We start from the raw sequence: 20,103 nt of genomic DNA on the forward strand, positions 1-20,103 counted from the left end.
GTCTGAGTGTGTTCTTCTTTGGGTCCTTGTGTTCTTATCTGCTGGTCACCTGTACGTGCCTGCTATGGTTCAAAAAATAATACGTGGGAAGTGTGTGTGTGTGTGTGTGTGTGTGTGTGTGTGTGTGTGTGTGTAATGGCTTATGGAGGTCAGCTGACAACTTAGGGGAGCTGGTTCTCTCCATCTACCACAAAGGTTCCAGCAACTCAACCTGGTGATTATCCAGCTTGCCCTGAAAAACATCTTTTGTTGTTGCTTTACCAGACAGGGCCTCTCTGTGTAGCTCTGGATGTGCTAGAACTCACTTTTACGACCAGACTGGCCTCAAACTCAGAGATCTGCCTGCCTCTGCCTGGGAGTAGGGGTGCGTGCCATCACATCCGGTTGACGGACGCCTTCCCATAGAGAATAGTCTAACAGGAGGGCACACACACAACCGGGGCCTTGTGAAGGAGGCAGCACAGAGCTGGAAAATGCTGGTTTTGTTTGTTTGTTTTCCAAAGAATTGGCTATAATGTCAAATAAAATTCCATCCCTAAGTACCTGAGAAAATGGTCTGGGGATCTCCTGGGGTCATTCTCATAGCTTGAGAGTCTCTGCTCTGATTTAATATCTGTGACTGTCAGTAAGACAGACCAGATTTGGAACAGAAATGAACAAAACCTCTTTTGTTTAGCTGGCTAGGGGTACTGTAGGGTTAGGGTGGGTAGGTTTTGCTTGGAAAAGACTGTCTAAAGAGACTGCTTTTATGTTTGCAGGGATTTCAAGTAGAAAGAGCTAGATGTGGATATTGGTGGCAAATCCAGGAACCAGCCAGACTTTGGCCTAAGGCTTCTGCGATGATATCATCATCATTATCATCACCATCATCATCATCATCATCTACTTTTATCCCCATTCTCTGACAAAATACCAGGCAGAAACAACAGAAGGAAAGACAAGACTGATTTCCACTCATGGCTTTAGTCCAACACCATTGGTGTGTTGTCAGAACACATGATAGAGAAGTGCCCGCTATCTTAGCAAATTATCCCAAAGGCTTGCCAGTAGTGACTCACAGACAACTAGAGCTCATGCTCCAAAGGTTCCACATTCTCCCAACACAGTGCTACCAGCTGGAGACAAAGCATTCAGACGCGCAAGCCTATGGGGGAAACCTAAACGGTAACAGGCGAGGAGGCTGTAAACAGTATTACCATTTGTATGTTAGGGAGGATTGGGATAACATGATTTAGAGAGAGGTTAGTTCAGGGTGAAGTAAGTGGGCCAGGATGACCTGCAACAGAAAAGCCAGTTTAGAAAAACTACTAACAAGGAAGCCTCTAAGAGGACTCTCGGGCAGAAGCCTTTAATCATATTAGTTATCTGATAATTGGCTTCTACAGTTCCTTTTGAAGAGAAGCCTTCCCTAGGGTTGCAGGACCAGTTTTTCCTGCAAGCCCTTAAGAGAGACCCACAATAGTGGGAGCAACAGGGCTGGAATAACCTTCCATTCAGAGCAGAGCTGACCTGAGGGTGAGCCTTCAAGTTTTGTTTTAATTATTTATTTCTTTTTAATATGTGAGTGCTCTTTCTACATGTACTCTTGCATCCCAGAAGAGGGCATCAGATTCTATTATATGGATGGCTGTGAGCCACCATGTGATTACGGAAAATTGAACTCAGGACCTTTTCAAGAGCAGCCAGTGCTCTTAACAACCTTACCTAGATCCTTTAAGTTTTTAACAGGCTTGTAGCTCCTGGGACTAAATAGAAATTTCTTATGTCTCAGAGCTGGTTAAGACTTCTATAAACAAAACAACTGTAAAGCACCTCACAAGGACCAATAAGGAATCAGGAGCTCTTCATACCTCAAGAAGGCAGAAGGATGAGCAACTTTAGTCAGGCTTGAGTTCTCTGAAATAACTTGGCCAGGATAGTTTTGTCTATGATTAGCATTTTTATATGTTATCCATATACCATGAGAGTAATTTGTGATCCTCAGTACAGAAGAGACCTGCTGGGTGCCAAGGGCCTGCCCAGGCCTTTAGAGGAAAGGGACTAGGTGGGACACAGCATCAGATGAACTGTGGTTTCTTCTCTCTTGGTATTTGTGTTTAGTAAGAAGGCTGGTTTCTCCTCTGTAACTCTCTTAATGTTTTGTGGCATTAAGCACTGGTTTCTTTTCTCTCTTGCTGAAGGACCTTTCATTGGCCAGGAGAGAGGTTTGGAGCTCATTAACTCTTTGTGAACCAGAGAGAAAGGAAAGGGAATTAAAATCTTTTACACAGACAATATATACAGACACAGACACACACACAAACACACACACTGGTCAGATCAACTCTACAAATGTTCATGCATATTTACATACATACATATATATAGTTGGCGGATCAGAACAAGCCTCCCAACTCACACACATACATTCATGGGGCAGAGCCCCAGATGTCACACTTTATTCCTTCTCTCTAGCTTTCTTATACCTTTGTAGACAGAAGTTCTTTAGAAAATTACCTCATCGATAAAATTCTACACAAAGGGGGAGTTACAGAAGGATGCTGATAGTTAAGTTCAAAGCCAGTTCCCCATGACTTCCCTTTATCATACCTGTGGCTTCATCCTTGGATCTGACATAGAACGTTTTTCCTTGATCACGAAATTGTCCCAAGTCTATTTCTCTTTTTAGTGTTATTGTGAAAGCTCATTGAATTCCTTATTATGCAGGCTTTTTACTATTCTGTGAAGAGTGGGCATATTCTATTTTTGATTTTAACTTTATTATATCTTTCTGGCAAAGCAACTAAAACAGTACCTTAAAGCTTTCTTCCTAAAATTACTTGAATCAAATCTGGAATTCTATAAATTATCAGGAATTAAAAAATCATCAATTTGCCTACACAGCATTACTTACATGATGGTACATCTTGGTTGATCTGCAGAAAATCTGCCCAATAGGGTGGACTAATGCCCAGGAATCATTAGGCTATGTACCAATGACAGAAAAAGACATACTGGCTGCAAGGGGGCAATCCTGAGATAAAAATCTCTTGGGACCTTGCCTCTCAGAGCTCACCCATCATAGGCCATGCAAAAATGGTGAGTCACACCCAGGAAAGTCAGCTGCTACCCTTAGCCTCTCCTAGATGGCTCTTGACAGTTGGGTTATTTTGCTGTAAAGAAAGACCCATATACCACTCTATAGAGTCTTGTTAATTCAAAGTAAAGAATGATCCATTTATGTCAGGTAGGGTAACATATGCCTATAGTCCCACCAATTGGGAGGCTGAGATAAGATAGTGAGTTCAAGGCCAGCTTGGGCTGTAGAAGAGACTCTGTTCCATAAGGTGTCAGTAATGACTAGGAGGTAAGTACAACTTTGTGTTGGTGGCATGTAAGTGAAGTTCACCTGCCAATCTGGGATGCACCCACTTGGACTGAAGTCAAGTCCTCCTGCAATACTGTGTTACTAAATGAAAGAGTTTTTGTCATTTGAACAGTTCAAGAAAGTCCCTTGCCAAGTAGGGCACTTACAGCGTCCCTATCCAAGCAAGAGTAGTCATTTTTTTATTTTTAAAAAATTGCTTGAATGTGTTTATGTACATGTGTGTGCTGGTGCCTGCAGAGACCAGAAGACGGCATCAAATCTCCAAGAACTAAAAATTACAGGTGAAATTATCATGTATATCCCTCATCTTTTATATAGCTTCTACTGTTGATAAACCATTCTTACTCTACCAGCTCATCTCTTAAATCATGTCTATTGTTCCTACACAAGTAAGCTAATCAGTTGTTCTGGATAGGCATTGAGGGTAGACAGATCTAAGATCTGACAGATTCCAAGAACTGGGTGTCAGGTTCCAAGTGAGTCTGACATCTGGTTAGGCATCATCCTCCAGGCACAGCTGGCTTTTCACTTGTATCTGATGAGGGGGTCTGAACCTTCAGAGGTTGTCCCAAAGTCAATTTAGAGGCTTTTTAACTAGAAGTGGATGAATGCTATACCCTGAAGGCAGCCGGACAAACTGCCTAATTTATTTGAGGAATAATGCCACAGTTCTTTGTGTTATGGTTTGGGGTGGTCAGTATTCTGAGGGCAATCCATTGCCTCTTATCAACTAAGGTGAACGATGTTTTAAATTAAGGAGGCTCAGGAGATAGGTTTTAGTTAGGATCGTTTATTATCCTTTGCATTTCTTTTGAAGAAAGAGCATCCATCCAAAGCCTATACTATTTTCACTTTGGAAATGCACAATGTTTAGTTTTGCAGGCTCATAGATGGAGAGTAACTGGTCTCAAGATGAACTCTATCTTACTACCATATCTGATTTTGATGAGCTTCTGGATTCAGACTTTTGAGCTGGTGCTAAAGTTAAGACTTTTGTGACTACCAGATTATATTCCAGATTAAAAACCAATGAATTAATTATCCCGCCCCCAAAACAACAACAAAAAACCAAAACATAAATTTTTGGAGGCTGGGGTAGAGAACGCTGTTGCCTGAATGTTCAACTTATCAGTTGAAACTGATTCACCAATGTGATACTCCATATGTGGCTGTTTATTACATCATTTAAATAGAATAGGGGAAAGTGTTAGGTCCTGTTTGGATTCTCATTGTGAGGATGCCAAGAGGCATCATCTTGGAAGCAGATAACAGACTGTAATCATCAGTTTGCTACTTCATCCTGGACATTTCAGTCTCCAGGAAGGTTCAGAGTAAATTTCTATCCTCTACAGAATGCCCAGTTTCACAAACTGTTTTATGTGTGTGCATGCACACAGGTCTGTCTATATAAATATGTGCAGAATTCTCCTTCAAGATAGGGTGGCTCACTGGCCTGGAGCTCACCAATTAGACTAGACTGCCTAGTGAGTGCCAGGAATTCTCCTTGTCTCTGTACCTCAGTGCTGAGATTATAAGTACATGCCAACACACCCACATTTTTACTTGGGTTCTGGGAAGGAAATGTATGTCCTCATATTTGCAAGGCAAGAACTTTTATCAATTGAGACATCATCACATGCTCTTTTACAGCAGCAAGAATTCAGACAGACACCTACTTTTCCGTCTTTCCATCACTGTGATGAATACCCAAAATAATTAACTTATAAAGATAAAAATATTTTGGCTTATAACGAAGGCAGGTTTCAGTCCATGACTGACTGGTCACATTGCTTTGGGTCTATGAAAGGCAGAATAGCAAGACAAAAATTTACGGTGGAAACAAAACTGCTCATCTCACTAGCTAGGATGCAAAAAAAAAATAACAGTGGGCAATGGCATACCATTCTTTCCAAGGGCACACTTCCAGTGTCCCTCCATTAGGTCCTACCTCCTAAAGGTTCCAGTGCACCACTCAACAGTGACATCAGTCTTAACACACAGTTTTTGGGGGATATTCAATATTCATATCATAGCAACTTAAGATATTAATGCTAGTAGGGTGCTCTGGTTTAATGCTATATAGTCCCAGCTTCTGGGAAGATTGAGTCAGGATGACTTGATCCGAGAAGTCTGAGGTCAGCTTATATAAGCAGACCTTGTCTTCAAATGGCTTGTCTCATCCTAGGGAAACAGGGTCTAATAAAGTTTTGCTATTTAACCAAAAAAGACACAAGACTATCAATATGTCTTATCATTTTTAATTGATTTTAATGATTATTGCTCATCTGCAAGGATTAATATTGCATTCATTAAAAATCATTCAATACAAAATGAATATTTTCCTCCCAAGTTGGTCTCCAAATGTTCCCTCTGATGCCAGACATTTTCCAGTGTCCTTTGTTACATGGCTTGACAGAGACTAGCCCTTACCTATTATTCCTATGGACACAGTAATAGATATAGGACCAGAGGGCAGATTAGAGGGCAGCAGGAACTTGGTCCCTTCCCTTCAGTAGAGCTGACCAGATGAATACACTGCTGTTAGCCAAGATAAGTCCCTACTGAAGGGGGTGTTCTGACTGGATGACTAAGTGCCCTAGGAAAGGGGTCTTCAAATGTTAGCATCTATAGAGAAGAAAGCATGATCACATTGGCAAGGAGCAGGAAGGACTGGGTATGGAGAAATGGGAGATGGAAGGGAAAGAAGTTTTGGCAAGATAATTGTTCCCTGCAAGGAAGGTGCAGGGTAAAAGCTTTCCTTTTTCGTATTTGTTTTTAATGCCTGTTTCTCTGATCAGTGGAAAGAGAGAAGTAAACATTTCTAGTACCTATCATTAACACATAACCCATCTTTGAAGGATCACAAGCTAGACCATGTTGAGGACTTAAAATCCTGGATAATTATATACTTAAAGCTTGTGAGCATGAAGCTCGTTTGACCATGCAGAGATACTGGCAAGCGGGGTGCGTGGCCTGGGAATACGTCTCTCTGATTTTTAGAGGGCCTCTTGGAATTCTCTTAGAGCGTGAATCAGGATGTACTTTTCCCACCAAGTCTTCTTTAAGATCTCAGTTTATAATTTTTATTTTCTATTTTTGTGGCAAGTGTCAATCAAAAGTGGCACCATGTCTATAAAACTAACACCAGACAAGGTCTACAGTTCTGAACAGATTATATAGTTATATTTGTTTCACCTTGGCCCAATTTATCATCCTTTCTTCCATCTAGAGACTTCCCTTCAAATAGTTTAGGTTGCAGAAGCACAGCTGCCCACAAGTTTGCTCTTAAAGGATAAACCCTAAAGACAGGGCTCAGTGTTTTATACTGAGTAATGGCTCAAGAAATCGGCCGTCAGCATAAGCTGCGTGAGGCAGAGCTGAGAAATTTTGCTTATGGCTCCAGTTCACTGATGCTATAAACTATGAGCTGGAAACATCAGAGTCTGAGACTAGTATTTTTCTAGCCTCAGCTCTTTATACTTTGTTTCAAAGGTTCAAACGAGATATTGTTAACTAACCACCTGAGCTGTTTCTCAGGATTAACACTAAAATTTTTTCTTAATTAAAAGAAATAAAACAGAAATAAATGCTAAGGGACAAAATTCAACTTGATAGAATGCAGTTTAGTTAAAACTAGAACAATGAGAGACTGGTGGAAGGGCTGAACTACAAATCCAAGTGAACCTACTGAGTTAACAAGCAACACATCTCTTTACCAGACATGCCACCGTACACAGGAAACAGGGCTCAGAGTTTCTAAGGGAAGCTGACATGCACCACCTACATCTAACCTACCTGGCTGGGAAGTACCATCCTGGCTCCTCTGACGAAGTGAAAGAGCAATAGTTCCAACAGCTAGGAACAGGCTCTTTTAAGGCAATTTAGACACTGTAGATTGTTCCACATAGAAGATGCCTTAGCATTTTCTGTTAATAAGGTAACTAAGCAATCAAAGTCCCCAGAAATGGTTAAAGAATCAACTTTCTGGGCTGCAGAGTTAACCCCTTTTAGTGACTAGGGTGAGAAACCTTTGACCTCACTCAGTTTCACCTAAAGAGCCATGGAGCAAGTTCCTGTGTGGTCTGCAAAACTCAAATGATGAGATGAGAAAACAAAAATGAAATTATAAAAGACAAAAAAAAAAATCAAAAGGAAAGTAATAAGAAGAAAATAAAAGTTATCTTAAAAAATACTCTATTAGAGTTGCGTGGTTCATGTGGAGTGGTCATTGAGATACGTCCATTAGTATCTGAAAAGAGAGAGATGGACCTGTTAACATGCCTTCTGAGATCAGCAACAGCATCTTTCCAAGCTTCCTCCCAGCTCAGACTGGGAGATTCCTGTGTGGGTTCCTCCTGGGGTGAGGCTCACCTTCTAAAACCTTAAGATACTTAGGTCTTTATACTTATTGGTAGATATACATTTTCTCTGATTACCTTGGTAATTTGGTTTTCTGCAGAGGTGAGGACTGGACCTCACTATACTGGCAAACATTTAATACTGAACAATCTAGTCACTGTCCTCCTAACCTGCAGTGGTGGCCTTATACTCTTAAACATCAGACATGGCACTTTTCTTTACTCAAGAAACCTGGCTAGACTGGCTGGTCTGATACTGGGGAAGAACTTTTCATTGCTTTCTTCCAAGTTACCTGTAATAATTAGGTTTGAATGGCCCATTTTTGTTGAGTCCCAGATACTTTGCTTGGTCATCTGTCAGCTCTGTCAGGTGGGCATCAAATGATGGCAGGTGCAAGCTGGCAACATACTCATCTGGGAAGAGAAAGGTGGTAAGGGCAGTAGACTTCTTGTCAGACATGCCTTTAGGGTACAGCCTCCCTTCTATTTTCATTTCTTAACTACTCAGGAAGAGAAAAGGAATAGAAAAAACCTGAAAGAATCCACAACTTGAAATATCTGTTTAGTTAAGGAAGCATTCAAAGCTATATTTCTGGGAAATTATTTAAGCATATATACTGAGCAAGCAGAGGGCCACGCACTAGGTTGGCGAATGGGTGTCTTGAACGTCCCCCTCAGATTTTGGCTTCACTTGAGTAGGCACCATGTCATATACTACTGCATCCAATTTCCTGTGGCAACCTCCTCAACTATATTAAAGTATCATCAAATCAAGAACCATAAAGAGGAATCTAATAGGCTTAAAAGAGCCTCCTGTCACTAACATTTATTTAGGACAGGATCCCTAAAGCCACATATCTTAGACTGATGGATTTCTAAGGCACATATTTAGTACTGTCCCCTAACTTTTATGAATATAATTTCTTAAAACAACAACAACAAACCAAAAAACTACTACACAGCAGAGACACAACTCAGCAGTTAAAAGCATTGGATGTTCTCTTGGAAGACCTGGGTTTGATTTCCAGCACCCATGTAGCAGCTCAAACCAGCCATAAATCCAGTTCTAGGCATTTTGATATCCTCTTCTGGCTTTGACAGGCAACAGGCATGCCTGTGGTCACATATACATGCAGCCCAAGTAGCAATACACAAAAAACATATACAACAAAATATCCAAAAGCAATGTAAGTTGAGAAACTTTTATGTTTATGCATGCTTTCCTGTGTGTACGTATCTGGACCACATCTGTGCCTGGTGCTCATCCAGACCCTTACCAGCACAAAATGGTTGTAAGACATTAAATGGGTCTGGGACCTGAGCCTGGGTCCTCTGCAAAAATAGCAAGTGAACTACTAGCATCTCCCCAGTATGCGAGTTGTTTTTTTAAGTGTAAAGCCAGGCATGTAGACTGGCTGTAAGTATGGGTTGGGTGCCAGCATGTAGAAAAGCAAAGGACAACACAGGGTTTATGCCACATGAGCAAAGTGTGAGTGGTCCTAAGACAAACAACTTGCTTTGGTCTCTCTCTTTGGTCTAAGCTGTACTTAGTTGTGCTGGGAAGTCTGGTGAGATTTGGAAGGGTACTTGAGAATAAGAACATCTTCCTTGGATTCTTACTACAATTCTGTAAAGTACATAGTACTATTCTTACTTCTCACAAAAATGGAGGCTCATGGTGCTAATAGAATGTCTCCTGACTCTACAGCTAGTGCTTTAGGAAAAGTCACTTTATAGAACCATGCAGCCAACTAGGGCCAATGCAGACTTCAGTCTTCACTCACCCATCTTCTTAGGAAGCAAGTACACATCTTGTTTGTAGCGTCCCTCTGGTGCATTATAAAGTTCTATCAGTGCCAAAGCCTAAGGCGGGATAGAGGGCAGGAGAACAAAGCATTTCTTAGACAGGACATTAAACAATACAGATTTAAAAGCACTTCAGGTTAAGCATGACAGTGATTGGTCATCTGAGTGCACCCAGAACTCTGCCCTGAGATAAAGGCTAGCTGATATAAGAGAAAGCGATGTTTTTGTTTAGTTTCTGACAAAAGAACAAACTAAATATAACTAAGCTGGAACACTGTAATTTCAGTTGAGAAGCAATTCAGAGACACAGTCACATCAACAACTTAGGACATGGCAAAGGGTAATAGGCCAGTAAGTATGCACAGGACACTCATCAGAGCCCTTCCACTGCTCCCATCTCAGAGGAGGAAAACTAGGCATCCTGCCACATACCTGTGTTGTAGCCGTGATGGAAAGAACAAAGGTAGGAACCGTGGAGCAGCTCAAATTGAGTAAACGACCCTGGCAAAAGAAAAGACACCAACGTCAAGCAGACAGGAAAGGCTTTCCACCTCTCGGCACTCCACTCCACTCAGATCAGGACTCTAGGCTTTCCACTCTATGAATCAGTGTGAAGTCTGAAATTGGCTAAGGGCTGGAAATAGTGCATGCACTCAGCAAAAAGGAGGTTTTCTTGTTGTGCTTCTCTTTTAGGGATAGACAATTGGGAAAAAACATGTTTATCTAAAGGCAGAATTCAGAGGACACAGAACTAGTACTTCCACTGCTTCTTCCCTTACTCTGTGCATCTAGCACAGGCCTATAGTTGGCGGCATGTTACCTCTGCTAGAAGGACGACCCGTTTGCCATCAGGCCAGATGACATGGTCCACCTGAGAGCGTACGCGCTCCCATGTTAGCTCTGGAGTGCGGAGGCTGGTCTGGAAGGAAGAGCAGACAGCTGATTGGGGCTCTAGTGAAATAGATGCAGAGGAAGGCCTAACTGTAACAGAGAGAAACCTTACCACATCGATTTCCGTGTTGGAATGGCCCATATTACATACAATGCAACTATTTTTCATTCTGTCCAAGTGCTCCCGGGTCACTACGTTCTTATTTCCTAAAAGTAAAGAAGAGTGGCTGAAGAAAAGAGATGCTGGGCAACAAGAACACCAACTGTTCCCAGGGGGAGAGGTGTTTATTAACCATTACAGGGTTTGCGCATGCTGTGAGAAAGGTGTACAAAGAATGCTTGTGCTCAATTATTTAACTTTAAGACCAAGTAATTTGAAAAATCATTATGGTAAAAAGCTCCTTTGGAAAATTTACACTCTAACACTTCACACTGAGCACCTTTGGGAGTCAGCATGAGAGTTAGCGCGGCTCTCCATGCACCAAAGCACCAATACTCACCTGTGCAAGTTATCACAACATCCACCTGCCGGATGACCTCATTCAGCTTCACTACCCTGAACCCATCCATGCTGGAAAAAAAGAAAGCAACACTAAGTAAAGCAATGTGTGTCTCACGTTGACAAAAATGTTCTGAAGTGGCCACAAATTAGACAACAAAGTCCCCTTCTGAAGTGAAAGCTAATGCTCCATCCCAGGAGTGGTAAGTAGTGAGCCACAGTGAGCTACAGACTGGCTTCTGGGGAGCCCAAGTCTACACAAGAGGAGAAAACGCCAAGATGCCCCATAAAAGGCTTAGAATGAAGGGAACAAAGCATCACACTCCTTTCCTGGAAGATTTCTGCAAAAACAATGAAGTGAGTCAGCCACCAGCTCTCAGAAATAAAAAGCATGGATACCAAACCTAATAGTGTTATCAGTACTCCATCCTTACCAGGCCTGCAGGGCACAGATGGGGTCAATTTCTGTGATGTACACAATTGCTCCGAGGGCCTTGAGAGCAGCACAGCAGCCCTTTCCTACCTGCAGAATACAGGAAAGCCCAGGTTGCCAGGTCTAGTAAGACATGATCATCGGGGCAGACAAGCTTTTGAGGAGGTAGGAATTAGCCTTCTTTAAATCAGTCATTATCCAGTGAACACTCCAACCCCAGCTGGAGCAGAAAGAAGCCCAAACTAGGCTGTAAACCTCAATTAGAGATAATTTAGCAGACAAGTCACAACAAGAGTTGGGGAGAAGGAAGCTTTGGGTAATAGTTACCATTATGAAAATAAGATCAAACATGAACAACTGATTTACTCCACAAAAACCTGGTAAAACTCACTTCTCAATATCAAGCAGCTTAAGAACTTCAGTGGACCATTGCTGAAGACAATGAAATGTCCTAGGACCTAGTTCAGCTTAGAGATATTCAACTATAACGTCACTTCAGTTTCTCCATCATAATGCAAGTCATAAGATGGGGATACAATGTTACTTATTCACTTTAATTTAATTTCATAAAAGGTGATAAGTAGGAGACAGTAATGTTGACATCAATCAATAAGATAAACTGCTAAAATATGAAAGTTTAATACCCTCTGCCTTTAATTCATGAATATGAAAAGGACTTTTGCCACTATTTTCAAGCACAGAATCAAAAAACATTCATCAGTGATTGTAGATTGTCCCCTTCATTCAATGTTTCTCTAAAGCCATTCTAATAAGAATAGACAGAAACATGGGGGCTCAACTATTTACCTCACCATAGCCACAAACCACCACCTGTTTCCCACCAAACATCACATCTGTGGTCCTCTTCAGGCTGTGGAAACAGACAAGGACTCATCTCAAACATCATTTACAACTCAGTCACCTTTGTACCAAATTCAAGTGCAGGGCAATGCCCAGGAGAAATTCAATTGAAAGCTGGCTGAGATCAGTGTGTAATAGGCCCCATTAATAACATGTAAAGGAGGGAGACTATGGGGGCAAGCTACAGGTGTCAGACTAATACGTAGAACAACTACTACTAGTCCCTACATGTTTGAAGGTATACATTTCAACATACCCATCCAAAATGGATTCTCGGCAGCAGTACAAGTTATCAAACTTCTGTTTGGTAACAGAATCATTGACGTTCATGGCTGGAACACAGAGCTTCCCAGCTTTGGAGAGCTGATACAGCCTAAAGGGAGAAGAAGCCACAAAACAAACACACAACTAATTAGGTGATAAACAATAAACAGCAAGTCTGCTTATGTCTCTTCAAGTTCCATGCTGCCCTCTTTAGTCTTATATATGCCCAGAAGTTCTTTGGAAACAGGACTATTTTCTTGTCATCTCACCTTAACTCTTTCCTTCTACCTTTATCCTTTAATTTTGGAAGAAAAATAAAAAAATTTCAGTTGAAATAATTTACTGCTCTTCCACAAATAGAACATTTTTACCTTAGACCAGCATTGTCTTTAAATCCTCATGCCTACTTCAGGTAAACAAAGATGGCTATGGTTTTGATGTGGTCACTGTGTCTGTGAGAGCAATCATGTGCCCTGTGCCGCAGGAGAGCAGTGCCCTACATACCGTTTAGTTATTTCCAGCAAGCCAAGAGCATATCTCCAGTTTTACTTTTTGATGCATCACATGTGGTTTTCTTAATACTTTAACTTCCATATTTAAATATAAAGATTATAAATACAACATTGAGCATAAGTTTTGCAAGACACACTGCTCCCTACGCCCCTAGCCCCAAATAACTGTTAATTACTCAGTGGAGTAAATGGGAGAGATAAAAACATGTGAATTAGAATTTGAAATTTTTTCTTAAAAATTCCTTCTACAGTCATTTTGATATTGCAAAAGTAAAAACTCAGTTTTATCTAATGAAGATACTCCCACTTAGTTATTTTAAGTCTGAAACACAGCCCTAAAGTCTAGGAGAGACCAGAAGAATTTGATGAGGCAAGGACACAAGGGGCAGCTACTCCAGAATCTGTTACCTGTGAACACCAGTCACGCTCTCTTCCACAATGCCTCGGATCTTCTTAAACACGTTTGGATACTTCTTATAAACCCAGTGGGTTAAGTCTCCCCCATCATCCAGGATCTATAGAACAGCCAGAAGACTTCTATGGGCATTCAGGCTGCTAGAGCTAGGGGGAACTTTGAGCCCATTTTCTACACTAGTGAGAGAGCCCTAGATATTTTGGAAGAGCACTTCTTAAATGCTCCACAGAACAGGCTTAGACAGTGGAAATATAGTTAAATCTTTTGGTGTAAAATGGTTAAAAAAATTCCTAAGTGAGTTCTAGGCTACAGTGGAAAGCTTTCTGGAGACTGGATTTTGCTATGTTGCTCAGGCTAGTCTAAAATTCCTGAGCTCAAGGATTCCTGCTTCAGCCTTTTAAATGCTGGGCATTCGCCATGACCAGCTACAGTTACAAATCCTGGGCTCATTTTCAGTCTAGTTGAAATATACAGCTCCTTTGAATGCAAAAGGAGAAGTGGAGCAGGAAGGAAAGAAATAAGACTCCTACTCCAAAGGGACCAACCACATCATTTCCTTCTGTTTATTCTTCTGTGTTTGAGCCACGTGTCCATCTTAGCTCAGCCTTCCCCCACCTTTCTATTCACGTCTCAGAGCTTGCTTTCTTTTCTTTCCTTCATTCCTTTCTTCTTAACTTTCTTTTTGGTGCTGGATATTGAATCCAGTGCCTTGTGTGTCTTAGATCCATACCAAGTAGGTATTGTGTTATGAACATTTTAGCAATATAGTCAGTAAATAAGACCAAACATACAAAATATGTTTAGGGAAGCATGCTTTAAGAGAAGAGGAAATAAATCCACAGTAAAAATAGCAATGGACACAAATGATTACCATGTTAGCCTGCCACCCATCCATGTTGACACAGCGGTCAATGCACCACCAGAAATCATCTTCTGACTCGCCCTTCCAAGCAAACACTGCAACTCCTATGAAGAGAGAAATAAATCAGTTAATGTTGCTTCTGATGTGCACATCAGTACCAGCTCTGAGATCCAAATGAAGAATGAAAGGGAAAAACTTAAAGAGTACAAGTCAAAACATTACTCATTAGTTCAGAAATTATTATAGTTAAGAAATTAAGAGATTTCTGTTTTAAAAATATCTTGGAGTCATAAAATATTAACTGTCTTCGGCCAATTTTACTCTTTACACTACATTTTAAGGAGGCAAAGAGAAGAGTGGAAAACAAAGGTCCTTCTAGAGCACTGCACATCAACAGATGTCTCAGAATAATTTAAACATGCAATTCTAGGAAAAAGAAGAAGTAAAATCATGTGGTCATACGAATGAATCATGTCACTTTTCAGTGATATGAGAGAAATTACTTCTGAAAATGTAATGTTTTGGTTATAAAAATGTGTACAAACGAAGATTTGTTTTACAAATGTAATGTATAAAGAAAACCTTGTTAATTTTTAAAAAAAATTTCTTAAATCCTCTACAATCAACAGCCATTAGAAAATCCTAGAAGGTGGAAGATCCTCAGACCAACTTCAAGGTGATGTACTATTGAACATTCTGACAATAAAAATTATTCCATTTTTAATTAAAACGTACAGCACATACATTTTAGTGTACTGTAAAATACCAATTAATCTATTAACCATCAATATAAAAGACACTTGCTTACAGTGTTCTCTCAAAACTGATAAGATTTTTACTGCAGAGAAGATACCAGTAAGCTCACATTTACTATTCTTCCTTCATCCATTTAACATCAGAATTGAATATTTCCTTAGGTGTTGTTGGTTTGTTTAAAGTATACCCTGGTTTTAGTATGAATTTTTTCCTGTTCTCTTTACGCCTGTCATGACAATGGGGATGGAATTCACGGTTTCATTGTATGGCAGGGAAATACTCCACCACTAAATATGTGTGTGTGTGTGTGTGTGTGTGTGTGTGTGTGTAAAAATATCCGGGCTCTGTTGTTTTAAGACTGCTCAAGTTTATAGTCCCCAGATACACATGGTATAATGACAATCTTGTTGTGTTGTATGGAACCTACCCGCCTCAGCCAGTGCTGCAGCTACTTCATTCTGAGTTGAATAGATGTTGCAGGCAGACCAGCGGCACTGAGCCCCCAGTGCACAAAGCGTCTCAATCAATACCTATAGATGTACAGGAAGATGGGTGAGAAAAAGTGGAGCTACCCAGGAGCAGGGGATAGATGTCAGCAAGAGGTCAGTACCTGTAACATCACAGAGCTGACCCTGCACTGGAGAAGTACACAAAGGTACCAGTCAGCTGTGTGGCACACAGCTACTTATCTATGCCTGAAAGACATGTTCCTAAAAGTCTTCAAACATTTTTATAACAGTCATTTTACATCCTCCTAAGTCAACTAGGTAGGAAGGAAAGGCATGTTCATTCATCTGTCTGTCTGTCTCTGGTTTTGCAAGACAGAGCTTCTCTGTGTAGTCCTGGCTGTACTTGAACACACTCTGTAGACCAGGCTGGCCTCCCACTCACTGAGACCCACCTGCTTCTTCTGCCACCACCACCTGGGATGGCATGTTCATTTTCAATAAAAATTTTTTTTCTTCCCCTTCTATCAGAAACCCCTTTATTTTCTTCCAACAAACTCACCGCTGTCTGGGCCGTGATGTGTGTACAGCCCACTATTTTAGCACCAGCCAAAGGTTTCTCTCCCTGAGCACGTTTCCTGAGTGAAATCAGAGCAGACATGTCTGTGGAAGAACAGAGGATCTGAGCTAGGTCCACACTACCAACACCATTCACTCCTGCCCAGCAATAAGCAGGGCTAGGTCTGCTGACCCATGTGAGATGGGGTAGAGCATACCAAACGTATTTCCCCAATGACTAGAAGTTTCCCAGTGGAGTAACTGGAGGTTATGGTGTAAGTACAGTTGGCAGGTTTGCTTCTGCTTTATATATACAAAGGCCTGAGCAGTGAATAAATTCAAGTTTCAAAACTGGCCAAAGTGGACAGAGTTCCATATGTCTTCATTCAGACCAGAAGAAATGACTTTGACCTCAGTGAAAGATGTTTCTATTTTTCTCTGCTATCTTACCCGAGCCAGTCAAGCTTGGAGTAAGATGCAGGTGCCTGTCAGTCACCTGCACTCCATTCCAGGTGAAGGTGTCTAGGACTTACTGAGACCCCCCGGCTACCACAACCTTAGGTTAGAACCTGTCACTTCAGCTGCTTCTGGGAAACCTAGGTCTCTGGTATTGGCAGCTACAAAATATTCCACACAACTAACCACTATGTTATGACCCAACACTCGCTGACTATGCACTGTAGTCCTGTGAGTATGGTGTCATGATGAGGAGAACAGAAACCACTCTGTAATTACCATCCACTGGGAACAGAAAAAAAAGAAAAGAAAACATACATAGGAATCCTAAGGCTCAGTTTCCATTCAGAGAGAAGTGTTTCTCCAAAGTGTGAGAAACTCTTATTGCCCAGGTCTTGGTAAGCAGTGCAAAGGGTGCTCCTGGCCCTTCACTCACTCCCTCCTTTACCTTGTTCTGCAATCTCAATCTCCCGGCGTCCAAACTCTGCTTGCTTGATGTTCTTCACACAGAAATTGCTGCTGCCCTTTGAGTTGGTTTGCTGCTTCTCTCGGGGGGAAACCTCATCGTCAGAGCTATCTGTATAGGACGCAGCTAGAGACAGCAAAGAAACAAAGAAAAACCTCATTGGCCCAAACTCCACTGAGTGCAGTCCCCATGGGACTGTTATTTAAGTGAAGCCAACACACTTTTAATTGCAGGTCCCTTTTACGTCATCAGTTGTCAGTTCTGCTCCTCCAGGCTCTAACAGCTGTGAAAGAAACTATCTCTCAGCACTGTGTCAGCCTAAAGATACTCTGCCACTGAAGCCTAATCCTGTAGCACCTATGGTGATCCCCCATAACAGTTACTTAGCATCTCTGGACTGTAACCAGATGCTACAAGAATGGAGTAACAGTGATAAGGAATGCCATCATATAGATCACTCGTTACACATCTATCAGAATGATCTGCTTGTTAAAGCACAGACTGCTAGGTCCCTGGCCAAAGTTGGCATTTGGCAGGTCTTGGGAGATATTCAAGGTGGAATTTCCAACCAGTTCCTAGGTACTGCTTCTGAGAACCAGCCCCTAATACAGATAAAAGCAATTCCCAAGGGATTTTATACCAGGCTGTGCTCAAGGAATACAGAAAAGAACAAAAAACAAGCAGGCCTTTCTCACAGTTATGGGAGAAAAATCTGTCAAGATGATAAATCTGCGATAAAAACTTCACATAAAATGTAAATCCACCCTTCGGATGGATGTGCAATAGGATATGCAGCTATGCACTACTTTTCCAGTCTCCTTCCTCTCGGAACTGGATGTTTCCAGGGGCCACTGTATAGATTGTCCTAAAGCCGCTCGTACTTTAATGCTAATTCCACTACCCTAAGAAGTGCTGCCTAGTTGCGTGAGTACTCAGGACTTCATCTGAACCTTCCCATTTTAATTAGTAAAATACAGGCGAGAGCCAGTGATTGGGAGAGAGGGTCAGAGATCAGAGGTGGAATGATAGAGGGTCAGAGGACGGGGGAGGACTGAGAGGGAAGTTCCAAGATGGAGAATTCCAAGAAGGTCCAGAAGGATGAATTGGATCCAGGTGGGCTTTATTGGCATTAAGTAGCTATGAACATTTAAAGATTTTATAGGTCTAATATCTCATATAGAAGGGCAGTTTGGATCTTTGTCTATTTAATGTAATCTTATTGTGTAGAGGGTTTGTGAATTGAGAATTGAATATATAAACCTGTATGAAAGCTATTGGGCCTTAGAGTTGTGTTTGTGTTGGGATTTGGGATAAAGAAACACCCCGGGACCGAGGAAGTAAACAGGCAGAGTAAAACTACCAGGGAAGGGAGTAGTGTGGACAGAGTGAGACCGTGGTGGCAGCTTGGACCTGGCAACAGAGTCCGTGCTTGAAGCTCGTACTAGAAGTGGGCCCTCGGAGTGTGACTGCGGGACTGATAAAGAGATAAGGTGTTTTATTTTTTAAATATTTACTGCAACACCATTGCACTAAGACTCTCTTATTGATTTCCACAGATAAGTCCTCCCAAAGGACAAAAGTGCAGCCAACACAAACACTAGGAAAGGTTGTCTTCTCCACCCTAACAATTCAGCTCTATTCTAGGCTTTACATGGTCTAATTGGATTCTGTAAGAAGACCATTGGGACCTTTGAGAATTTCACTTCCTCCATCTCTGTTTTCCTTCAATCTTCCCACATGAAATTCCCCTTTCTGTTTACCTATAAGTGCTCTGCTCATTTCACACTAATTTAGTTTGTCACTTCTGATATCTTTTCATTTTTGATAGACATCCTATTTGGGAGTGTTTCTTTCATGTTTCAGCCCCACAGAATCTATCTAACCATTTATTAACCATATATACCGTTTACCCTGCATACCTACATTTGTTCTTGCCTATCCTGCCTATATTGGTTGGGTTATCAGTGTCACAGACATACAGTTTTCTTTGATAATTTTTTTTAACATTCCTTAAACCTCACAACCAGCCCTTGAAGTTAATAAAACTATGCAAATAATACTGGTATGAAACAACAAAGGGCTTCTCATATAAATCCTCATTAACATTAATATCAATCTGAACTCTTTTAACCTTTTAACTATTTCTTTTGTTGAATGATGAAGGAGTTGTTGTATTAGATGCCTCTAAGTGATTTCTTCAGTTCCTTTCCTATGATTCGGAAGCTTTGTGAATGTATGTCGGTGCATATAGAAGTCAGAACGGTCAACCTCAGTTCATCTCAGGTGCTATAGGATCCACCACTGGGAACTGAAGTTCACTGATTAGGCTAGGACAGGCAGCTGGACAGCCAGTCAATCTAGAAATCTGCTTGTCTTCCCAGTACTGGCATTAAAAGAATGTATCACCTGTCCCAGCTTTTTATGTGGATTGAACTTAGGTTCTTATGCTTAAAGAGTAAGTACTTTACTGAGTTACCTCAGCCTCTAAACAGCCTTTCCAGCTGTATTCCAGTATCTTCTCTGTAGCTGAGATAGGCACAATTCAACTAGAACAAAGACTTGACTTACTACAGATGGCTAAGACAAGAGGGTAGGAAAATAGCTGGAGTCACATAACAATACATCTTCCCACTCTAGAAATTAACAGGGAAAGACATGGAAGGAGACAAAAATACAAATTTTATTGTCATAATTCAAACTGTCTTAGCAACAAAAAGAAAAACATGGGCAGAAGGGTATATTTTATACAAATAACTTATGTTTAAAAGTATATTTCTTTTTAAATGCCAGTTCTGAAAGCAAAAATACCACTAATTCTTCCCCCTTGCAAATGTGAATATAGGAACTTCCCCGTACCACTAATTAGGCAATAGTCACAAACTGCACAGAAAACAGCCTGGGAAAGAAAATCTCAACAAAGGCATCCTCAGCTACAAGTTTTGCTGGAAATGATTTTCACATTCTAAGTATTAGTGAAGAGTACCAGTAAGTAAGGGACAGAGGGAACATGAAAGCCACACCTACCTGAACTGTAGCTGTCTGTGGAGGATTGTGAGATGGAGCGAGACAAGGATCTCCGGCCAGTCTTAGTAGGGAATTTGGAGAACTCTTGCATGTCATCAGCAAACTGGATTTGCTACAAGAGAAAGGTAA

At 41.1% G+C, this 20,103-nt stretch overlaps 1 protein-coding gene across 4 annotated transcripts in view; it reads right to left on the bottom strand.

Moving 5' to 3' along the window:
• Positions 1-6,044: 6,044 nt before the first annotated feature.
• AHCYL1 (adenosylhomocysteinase like 1) overlaps positions 6,045-20,103 on the bottom strand; it is a gene marked incomplete at its 3' end in the record, with an annotated part of 33,634 nt that continues 19,575 nt past the window's right edge. The window contains exons 2-17 of one of the 4 annotated variants that reach the window (XM_080915477.1): positions 19,975-20,086; positions 16,933-17,076; positions 16,033-16,133; positions 15,452-15,554; positions 14,278-14,372; positions 13,400-13,506; positions 12,472-12,588; positions 12,162-12,225; positions 11,356-11,444; positions 10,923-10,993; positions 10,535-10,629; positions 10,352-10,450; positions 9,964-10,032; positions 9,510-9,588; positions 8,019-8,139; positions 6,045-7,616 (exon numbers count right to left, since the gene is read on the bottom strand). In XM_080915477.1, coding sequence (XP_080771603.1) covers positions 7,610-7,616; positions 8,019-8,139; positions 9,510-9,588; positions 9,964-10,032; positions 10,352-10,450; positions 10,535-10,629; positions 10,923-10,993; positions 11,356-11,444; positions 12,162-12,225; positions 12,472-12,588; positions 13,400-13,506; positions 14,278-14,372; positions 15,452-15,554; positions 16,033-16,133; positions 16,933-17,076; positions 19,975-20,086 — 1,473 coding nt within the window. Of the gene's footprint in view, positions 7,617-8,014; positions 8,140-9,509; positions 9,589-9,963; positions 10,033-10,351; positions 10,630-10,922; positions 10,994-11,355; positions 11,445-12,161; positions 12,226-12,471; positions 12,589-13,399; positions 13,507-14,277; positions 14,373-15,451; positions 15,555-16,032; positions 16,134-16,932; positions 17,077-19,974; positions 20,087-20,103 lie in introns of those variants that run through there. The other 3 variants (XM_080915478.1, XM_080915476.1, XM_080915479.1) reach the window with 3 other exon arrangements.

Source organism: Micromys minutus (genome assembly GCF_963924665.1).
Source record: "Micromys minutus genome assembly, chromosome: 4".
NCBI lineage: Eukaryota > Metazoa > Chordata > Mammalia > Rodentia > Muridae > Micromys > Micromys minutus.